Raw genomic sequence first — 10,933 nt, forward strand, 5'->3', positions numbered from 1 at the left:
GCCACTTGAGATTTTTTTCCCTTTTCTAAACATTCCTTTCTCCTCCTTGTGTCTCTGCAGGTAACAGGTAGGATGGTGGCCGGGGAGGCTAGCGTTCACAGCTCCCTGGTGGCTTGCTGGCAGCCCATCCTGCTATTGATGTTGGGTACTGTCCTGTCAGGTTCAGCCACAGGTTGTCCCGCTCGCTGTGAGTGCAATGCCCAGGAGCGCTCAGTACTCTGCCACCGCAAGAGGCTACCAGCTGTACCAGAGGGCATTCCCACAGAGACACGGCTCCTGGACCTTAGTAAGAACAAGATCAAGACCATCAACCCAGATGAATTTGCCCCCTACCCCCATCTTGAGGAGCTGGAACTTAATGAGAATGTGATCTCCACAATTGAGCCAGGCGCCTTCAACAACCTCTATGGCTTGAGGACACTGGGGCTGCGGAGCAACAAGCTGAAACTCATTCAGATAGGGGTCTTCACAGGACTGAGTAACCTCACCCACCTGGACATAAGTGAGAACAAGATAGTTATCCTTCTGGACTACATGTTTCAGGACCTTTATAACCTCAAAGCTCTGGAAGTGGGAGACAATGATCTGGTTTTCATCTCACACCGTGCATTTCATGGACTCAACAGCTTGGAGCAGCTCACCTTGGAGAAGTGCAATCTGACGTCCATCCCCACTGAGGCTTTCACTCACCTCCACAGTCTAATTGTGCTCCGGCTGCGGCACCTTAACATTAACATTATTAGGGATTATTCTTTCAAACGGCTACACCGGCTAAAGGTTCTGGAGATCTCACACTGGCCCTTTCTGGATACTATGACCTCCAACTGCCTCTATGGACTCAACCTGACCTCTTTGACCATTACTCACTGCAACCTGACCACTATTCCATATGTGGCTATCCGCCATCTTGTCTACCTGCGCTTCCTGAACTTGTCATTTAACCCCATACATACCATAGAAGGAGGCAAGCTTCACGATTTGCTTCGACTCCAGGAATTTCATCTTGTTGGGGGTCGACTGGTAACAATAGAGCCATATTCCTTCAGAGGATTGAACTACCTGAAGATCCTCAATGTCTCAAGCAATTCTTTAACCACCCTAGAGGAATCTGCCTTTCACTCAGTGGGAAACCTGGAAACTCTAAATCTTCACGATAACCCTCTGGCTTGTGACTGTCGTCTGCTTTGGATCTTTCGCCGCCGCTGGAGACTCAATTTCAACCGTCAGCAGCCCACATGCAGTATGCCTGAGTTTGTCCAAGGAAAAGAGTTTAAGGACTTTCCAGATATTCTTCAGCCTAACTATTTCACCTGCCGTAAATCCCGAATTCAGGACCGCAAGCCTCAGCAAAAGTTTGTGGATGAGGGGACTACAATTCACTTTGTGTGCCAGGCAGATGGAGATCCAGCCCCTGTAATAATGTGGTTGTCGCCTCGTAAGCACCTCATTACAACGAAGACCATCGGCAGACTGACAGTGTTTCCAGATGGCACCTTAGAAGTGCGATATGCACAAATCCAGGACAATGGCACATATATGTGCATTGCCAGCAACGCAGGTGGAAATGATACTGTTTTGGCCCATTTGCATGTCCGTAGCTATTCACCAGACTGGCCCCATCAGCCAAATAAGACTCTGGCCTTCATTTCAAACCAGCCTACTGACAACGGTGCCAATGGAACCCGTGCTACTGTTCCCTTCCCTTTTGACATCAAGACATTGATCATTGCTACAACAATGGGATTCATCTCTTTTCTTGGTGTTGTTCTATTTTGTTTGGTGCTTCTCTTCCTCTGGAGCAGAGGTAAAGGTAACACCAAGCACAACATAGAAATTGAATATGTGCCCCGCAAGTCAGACGCTGGCATGAGCAGCAGTGCTGCAGAAGCACCCCGCAAATTCAACATGAAAATGATCTGATAGTTTGATGGCCCAGAGAACCAACATAAAGATAAATCAATTTTAAAAAAAGTTCTCCCTAACAGTCCCAGGATCCTGGGATTTTATTCTAGATTTACAGAATTTTCCTGACTTTAAACACCAGAAGGGGATGTTCTTTGCTTTCATTTTTTTGCTGAAATTATGAAAGAAACTAACACAGCTCATGTCCTTCCTGGATGTTTGATCAAGACTGAATTCTGAAGGGCCTTCAGGGACCACTTCTTTGAAACCGAACTTCATTGTACGGGATTCTTGTGGATTTTTATGGGAAAAAAGTTGATTAAAAATAAAATAAATTAATCCTTTTAAAATTTCTTATCATCCACCAGAATGCAAAAGGCAGATCAGTTTTCTCCATGCAGTCCTTTGCCTTTCATTTTTGCTTCTTTTTTATGAAAATATTAACAGATTTTATGGAAGGATACAACTAGGCAGAGCACTGAAAAACGGGTTGGTGAACACATTGACCTTCAGCCATACAAAAAGAGAGGATTCCATTTTTTCACAGCTTTTCAGCCATAATAAATTTCACTAGGTGTAAAAAAAAAACGTATTTCCTTTTAGAGCTTTAGACCTCCTGTATATTTTCCATGGGCAATTTGTGGACAAACTACTCACTTTATGGGAAACAAATCAGATGTGCAAATTACCAGAGGGAAAATGATGTCCTCAATCATGGCAATATTAAAATATTCTTTAAATAATACAATAAAAAATTTATTTCACTACCATGTCCAAAAAAGTCTTTGCTCATACCCTGTACTACACCCTTAACAAACAACAAAATCCTTATATTTTTTTTCTAGTGTGGCCCTTATACAGTTTTAGCATTAAATGTATTTGATCTGCTTTTCAAGCCAAAGTGAAAAATGTAAATAATATGTTTATTGGTACTGATTTTTTTTGCTAAAATTAAGTACATTAGGAAAGGGATCAGAATAACTGTGAGAACACTCAGCTAAAGGGTCAGTCTTGCTCAGGAAATGTTGTGTCATGTATACTGTGTATGTTTTATAGTAAGAAGCCAGTGAGGTAGAGATACAACCTTTGTGATAGCAACAGGTATGGGAATGGTAGGAGTGTCACCCTCTATTGTGGTAATTAGTCTTGCATGTTAAAAAGCAGTCCAAATTAATTCCAAATAATCACTCCTGGGGTTTACACAAACTTCAAAATCACCTCCACAGTAACTTTGTGACATGGCACACATGCATCTTATGCATTCCTATTGTCTGTCATCTAAAATGGAGAGAAAGATTTCTGCACTTCAGATCCCATTTAATCTAATATGAACCCTTATTATTCTTCACAAGAGTTAGGGGAACACACTCATTCAATAATCTTATTTTTTTTTATTTGGCTATACAGTATACAGCATGTTACACTACAAGATGATTGTGTAAAAAGAAAATGAGTGCTAATTAGGAATGTAAGCAAACTACTAAGTGGTCATGATACTAAAACATGAAGCACGTCTCACATTATAAACAGCTGTTCTTAATATAATATATGGACATTTAAATGCTCCCTCTCATATTCATATTCATTGGGTAATTTGTATTTACTTGTGATGTTTTAGTTCCTAAAATAAAACTAATCAGAAAAGCTTTTCCTATACCTTCCAAGTGAAACATTGTCTGTGTACGCCCTTTCATTAACTTTAAAGGAACGCTGTATAAAAATGAAATGTATTGGGGACTATTGTCTTCTCTTTTGACAGGACAGCCTCACAAACCTCAACCTATCAAACCTCACATCCCAGCTACAATTTCAAGTAAATGCCAATAAATGTGATTCAAATACTCCCACCTCTCCAGTCTTGACCGTTTTGAAATTATGAGGAGTTTCATGAGGAAAAAGAGACATAGTAATTCAAAGCATTGTGTTTAAAATGAAAGCAGCCTTTGTATTTTAATGACTTTTTTGTGTAGAAGAAAAGAATTAGGCTTAATGTGCATATTACTATATGGGAGCTACAGAGCATTTTAACTCTATACTGTCCCGTCTTCCAACTGTAAAAATTAAAATCACTAATGTAATATACAGTACGTTCGGCTTATAAAACTGAAGCAGAAATCATACAGCTGAGATCAGTCAGTGACTAAATATAAGATTTAACATAATAAAATAATTATTTAATAACCAAAAGCCTATTTTCCTATTTTACATACAGTATCCACAGAAAGTCAACACAGCCTTTGCAAAATAACACATATTGTGGCCTAACAGCCTGAAATCAAGACACATTAAATCCAAATTTATTTTAACTTTATTAACACAATGTAACACACAGCCTCCAAGTGAAAAACAAATGTTCAACCTTTCTGAAAAGCACAAATGAAAACATAAAATGGCACCTTTTACTTAAATTACAGAGATAATTCTGATTAAATAGGTTTATATCAATGTACAGTAGCACACCCAGATTTGAAAAGGTTGATCCATTTGTTCTTACAGAACTGTTCAAGCTCAGTCAAATTGAAAACAATTTTATTTAGTTTGATGTCAGGGCCCTGAGTGGGACACTAAAGGACATTTACCTTTTTGTTCTTTGGCCAGTCCGTTGTTGCCTTGGTTATGGGCTTCCTTCCCAATTTCAGTTTCATAAGTTTTTCTTTAAGAATCTGTATTTTGCTTAATCCTTTTTCGCTTTGATCCTGACCAGTGCCCCAGTCCCTGTTACAGAGAATCACACCCATAACAGAATGTTGCCTCCACCGTACTTCAAAGTAAGGATCATGTTTTGTTTTTGGTGTGCTGTATTGTTTGCATTCAGGCAAAAAGGTTCTATCCTGATTTCATCATCATCGTTTTTTCCAGATGGCTTCGTAATCAATGTTGTTTTGCATACCTTAAACGCGACTCAGTATGAGCTGTTTTAAGAAGTGATTTTATTCTTGCCTCCTCCCATACAACCTAGTCATGTGGACTATTTCACATAGTGGTCTTTGACTAACCATTTTCGGACCCTATGCGTGACGGCAGGAAAGGATTACAGGCGCTGGAGGCAGATGTCAGGAAAGACACGCAAGGGTTTATTAACACAAACCAGGTGACAAGTGATTTTTCGTGCAGGCGTGACAATGTGACACAAGGGGTTAATCCAAATAGAGACACCCAGATGAGCTGTGTCAGCCTGATTTACGCCTTAAATGAGGAAACTGAGATAGATCGGGAGTCGGAGTGCCCCCTGGAGGTGAATTGTCTACTGTGACATGGACAGCTTGGGATATTGTTGTGACATGTACACACTGACCAGTCTTTGAAAGTCCTTCAAAATTCTCATTGGTTTCATGGTGGTCTCTCTGATCAGTCTCCTTTTCACTTGGTTATCCATTTTAGAGGGGTGACCTGATATTGGCATGGTCTTGGGGGTGCCATATGCCTTTCACTGCTTAATGATGGTCTTGACTATTTTCCAAGGGATATTTATGGGCTTTTAAATGTTTTTCTATTCATCTCCTGTTCTGTGACTTTCAACAATTTAATCTTGGAAGTCTTTTGGTAGCTTCCTGTTGCACATATTTGACTCTTTACTTTGAGATGCACTGCCTATTGGAGCAGCTGATTTTATTCTAAAATCATCAGAACCACTGAAGTTGAACACAACTGGGAAATAATTAGATTGTTGTTTGATTTGGAAGACAATTGGTTACACCAGAGCTAATTTACAGTTGCACTTACTGAGAGGTGTGTATACTTACCAAACCCATTTTCTAGGCTTGCATTTGTAATCACTTGTAACTGAGCATTTGTTTTATACATAAAGGTTGTGTTTTACAATGTTTAAATAATGGTAAAATAAGTACTGAATTAATATATCTTGATTTAAGACTCTCAGGCTACAAAATGTGTTGCTTTGGAAAGGGTGTGTAGGTTTTTAATAGGCATTTTATTATAATTATAGAAATTAATATGGTTCTTGACTGAAGATTCATATCTATACATTGTCAATATATTGAAATGTTAGGTACCAACAATAACACAAATCTTCTCATCAATCAAAATAAATAATACTTTCAACTTTGCATTTGCAGGTTAACAACACATGTTGTAGCAGTTCAAGTAGGTAGCAGCATCAGCATGCGTAGGCTGCAAAGGAACAAGTTACAGGTTTATTCCATGCTGAAAAGAGAAGAAAAGAAACACAACCTTTTGGCTGTGGAGCCTTGACTTGACTTGCCTTGAAACACAGGCTCCACAGCCGAAATGTTGTGTTTCTTTTCAGCATGGAATAAACCTTTATTTGTTCCTTTGCAACATATGTTGTATACTAGGAAACAAAGTCATTAAATAAAAAATTTAAAAGGCTGCAAATTAGGTAATTTGGCTACTTATTGATTCCCGGTTTTCACCCAGCCATTTCTTGAAGAATCAAAGTCTTACTAGAAAGCATGGTTGTACTGTATTTCTAGAGTTGGATGCTCACTAACTAAAACCTTCAAATTCTGTGCTAATCTGAAGTTCATGTGTTCAGCAACCCACCAAGCCGTTAAAACACTAGCTTTCAGTTTCACATTTTGCAAGCCGGAAATGTTTTTAAAGGAAAAAAAAGTTCAAAAGATTTATTATTTTAAATCCTTATTCTAAATAAAACAAACTGTCATTTTGTCAAATATATCATCAATCAATTGTAAGGTTCTTCATTCTGATTTTGAAAGAACTACACAACGTGTTTCATTTGATCTACTTGGTTATATGTCCCAAGCCCTAATCCTATAAAGTGCACACTATAGACAGCTGGGCCAACAGCTGGATGAAGGGTGGGGTTATATATAATAAAATATTTAAGTAGTTAAGAAGTTAAGAGGTTGAAAGTATTCATTCAAATGCAATTTACAAACAGCTGACAAAATATGAAAAAGGCTTGTACTGTGCTGGTCTAAGGTCGAATTTGGTGAATAAGACTCAGTTTGTTAAAGATGTGTATACATTACTCAGCCTTCCAGCTCCACTAATTAACAGGTACATTGAAATGGTCTTTGTATTTTCTTTTCTTATCTCCAGGACTGCATTGAATATGTAGTCATAAACAAAGAACTTTTTATTAAAAAACAAAACAAAATAATTGACAAAAACGTTCAACTTGTTCTGTGCAATAAAGGTAATATGCAGATTTTTTTTTAATTGACACAATTTTATTGATGTTAAATTGTTTGATGAAATTATGGTATGTTGTATTAAACAATCTATGGAGTTTTTTTACATAAATGGTCCAATCATTAATTCAAGCCTCAGGGGATGGTTATCATTGTAAGAACATAAGCAGCCCAACCACAGTCCTAATACCATTACAAAATACTGTCATGATAATTAAATATAGTTAGTGAATCATACATAGATTTTATTTGTGTTGTAATGCCCACAGAGTAAAAACATTTAGGTTAACATCTACAGTATTGTGTTTCATAACTTACCAAAGACTGGTTCAATATTATAGAGTGCTTGTAAATTTAATTGCCCAATGCAAACAATTATATCAATTATGCCATTATAACCATGGAGAACACACCAATGCCTACAAGTGGATATTGCATTATTTTTATATTATAATACCATTAAGCTGTTGCAGGACAGTCTGCCATTTGCTGTTATTGTTCTCTATGTCATTGCACAGTTGTACACAGTGTTCATAATATAGATTATTTATTTGGCGAAAACGCTATATTATCATCATCACTCTTTATGATATTTAAACAACTTTTGAAGGTCTGTATGGGAATATAATATTCATAGACTGTTTTGGGGGGAATTTTTTTAATGGACAATACAATATCATGATGTGAATCTCAGGAGATTAGTTAGGATATTTCATTCTTAATTTTCTGTGTGGAAATACATGCAGATTTTAATCTTGTTACAATAAAACACATGAACTCATATCAGCTTTTATGCTTAAATGAAACAATAAAATAGCTTTTAAGAGTGCACTGTGCCCTTGTGGGAAATAGCTGTGAAATGCTGTGCAACATTAGAGACCTTTATCTTACCTGGCATTGGTAGTAATTGAAAATACTTATATTTCATTTCACCCTAATATCTCCACTCCAGCACAAGCATGCATAAGTTCAAACCTATTATTCAAATCACAGTCTGTGTTCAATTTGCTTATCTTTATATTTATTCAAATTTAGCATTCATGAGTATAAATACAGTCATATCCTATTATGGAACAAAGGAGCAAGCACGTATAGTATCATTACACTACTTTGTTCTGGCTCATGAGGAATAAATAGGGAACAGAATTGAATCTTGGAGCATCTATGGTATTAAGCCACTAGCAAACATTAAAAATAACCTCAGTATAACCAGGGTTCAAGAACAGTAAATAAGGCAACACATAATTTGTGATTTATTTGAGTTTGACTCATTAGTTCTACTACTGGAGGTGGCTGGGGATAAATCTTGCTTCTTCCAGAAAGCAGTCGTTTCTTCTATTTGTGTCTTTGGTTTATACTGTGATTTTACAATTATTCAATTCAATTTATTTTCAATTTTCAATTCAAGTGCCTTTCACGACATGGTTGCCCCAAGGCGCTTAACAAAGCAAGTGACCACACATGTTGTGAATACAGAACAGAAAAGACCAGAAGACAATGGAGGAGAGGAACCAAAAAACTCCTTAGTAAGGAGAAAAAAAAACCTATAAGGGTCCAAGATCAACTGGCTGCCCAACCCCTTTGGGCATGCTAACATTAAAGAAAAGAAAAAAATGAATAAAGGTATTAATCCATCCATCATGTCTTCTGTATATCAGTACTCCATGCAGATCTCTGTAGACCAGGAAAATCCTCCTAAACAATAGCTATATCCACGATGTCCCTCTTGGATCCATGGCAGTGATGCAGCATCACTGTCACCAGCCTGGGCACCACCCGGACTTGTCGGAAGGAGAAATTCATTTATTATTATTCATAATAATAATTATTCATCATAATAATAATCCAGCAGCCATATCACGCTGCAACTCACAACTGGCAATCCACTGCAGCTAAGCAGGTGTGAGCCTGGTCAGTACCTGGATAGGAGACCTCCTGGGAAAAACTAAGGATGCTGCTGGAAGAGGTGTTAGTGGAGCCAGCAGGGGGTGCTCACCCTGCGGTCCATGTGGGTCCTAATGCCCCAGTATAGTGACGGTATAGTATACTGTAAACAGGCGCCATGAGACTTCGGATGAGACGTAAAACTGAGGTCCTGACTCTTTGTGGTCATTAAAAATCCCAGGGTGTTTCTCGAAAAGAGTACGGGTGTAACCCCGGCGTCCTGGCCAAATTTCCCATTGGCCCTTACCAATCATGGCCTCCTAATAATCCCCATCTATGAATTGGCTTCATTACTCTGCTCTCCTCCCCACTAATAGTTGATGTGTGGTGAGCGTTCTGGCACACTATGGCTGCCGTCGCATCATCCAGGTGGATGCTGCACATTGGTGGTGGTGGAGGGGAGCCCCCATTACCTGTAAAGCACTTTGAGTGGAGTGTCCAGAAAAGCGCTATATAAGTGCAAGCAATTATTATTATTATTATTATTATTATTATTATTATTATTATTATAAATTTTCATAAGAAAACATAAAGTGAAATAAACAACACAAATTAATTTCATTTTCATTTTTGCTAGAAATAAATACTTCATTGAGATTAGTTCTGTCACTTGCAGGACTGTCCGAGTGGCACCTCTATGGTTTATAATACTTTAGGTTTAGTTCAGAATGAAATTCATAGCATCATATCTGTAGCATATTCTTTTTAATATTTATTCCAAGTTAAATTAAAATCACCAATTTGAGCATACAGATTTTACATAGTGAAAAGTAAAACCATATGAAGAGAGATATTCTTTGAAGAACTGAAAGCCAGGCTAGAAAATCCACTAGAAAAAACAGTGCTTAAGGTAAGTGCAGAAATTAAACATATTTTCCCTTATTACTAAACAATTTTTCACTTATATTATTTCTCACAAACCATTAGGTGTGACCAAGATGGCAGAATTATAAATCTGTGCTGACACATTCACTTCTTCAACAGTGGTAATTATTAACCCCTGGACCTCAAACCCACATAAATTCAAATGCAGGTGTGAAGTAGTAACCTACTTCTATTTTTAGTTAATAATATTCGAAATACTTTTTTTCTACAAATAATTAATGCTCAATTTAAAAATACTACTATAACTTACATTATATGCAATATAAGACTATAATCAGTTGACTGTGATTTGCATGAATATAGCAAGGAGTGAGTCTTAATTTTTCCTTGCTTGTGATGATCTATTGCCTCATTCAGACTTTTATGTGACAGGATTCTTAGTTTTAGTTTTGTCATCACGTGAAGATTGTGAAACTGAAACATAGTGAGCCTTGATTTTGAACATTTACTGGTAAATAGCAAAAAACAATACACATGATTTTCATAAACATACTGTAAGTAACTAGATCAACCATAACTGCAAGAAATTTAAGCTCCTAATGAAAAGGTGAGTTTGGAAGTAAGAACCCTGTGCTGAAAATCCCACAGATATTGCTGTCTCCTTCCCCTAGGTACACATTGTAAAATTTCAACTACATTTTTCCTTAAAATGATAATTTGGATAAAATTACAATTAAAATTATGTTAGAAGAACTATAAGATTAACTTTTTTCCCTTTAATAATGGAATATTTCACATAGCATTAGTCATAACCTGGTATGTTCATACAAAATATTTTTCTCATTGAATTTTATATTAATTTAGATTAATAAACTGATAAGATCATTTTCCCACTGATTACATAACATACATTTAAGGTTTTTCTGAGGCCTTAAAAGTCTACCTGTCCTATCTAAGCAGTCTTCCAATTGAGTGTGGTTTTACTGGTGCAGGGATTACTGAGATGTGTCAAATAAGCAAATAAGGTGCTACAAAAATTGACTTGTGTGGTCCATTGTAGTAGTATCCGGTGTAGAAGGTGTATGTGCAAAGGATTTTCACTGTTTGGCCTTGTAGACCAAATT

The 10,933-nt window shown here is 37.2% G+C and overlaps 1 protein-coding gene across 6 annotated transcripts in view; it reads left to right on the forward strand.

The window, feature by feature from the left end:
* Nucleotides 1-7,693, forward strand: part of lingo1a (leucine rich repeat and Ig domain containing 1a) — a 489,573-nt gene extending 481,880 nt beyond the window's left edge. For all 6 annotated transcript variants that reach the window (XM_015343759.2, XM_015343762.2, XM_069190614.1 and 3 more), the window contains one exon: nt 61-7,693. In XM_015343759.2, the coding sequence (XP_015199245.1) occupies nt 73-1,920 (1,848 nt within the window). In that variant the 5' untranslated portion in view covers nt 61-72 and the 3' untranslated portion in view covers nt 1,921-7,693. The remainder of the gene's footprint in view (nt 1-60) is intronic.
* Nucleotides 7,694-10,933: the final 3,240 nt, after the last annotated feature.

This window comes from Lepisosteus oculatus, chromosome 5 (assembly GCF_040954835.1).
Source record: "Lepisosteus oculatus isolate fLepOcu1 chromosome 5, fLepOcu1.hap2, whole genome shotgun sequence".
In the NCBI taxonomy this organism is placed as follows: domain Eukaryota; kingdom Metazoa; phylum Chordata; class Actinopteri; order Semionotiformes; family Lepisosteidae; genus Lepisosteus; species Lepisosteus oculatus.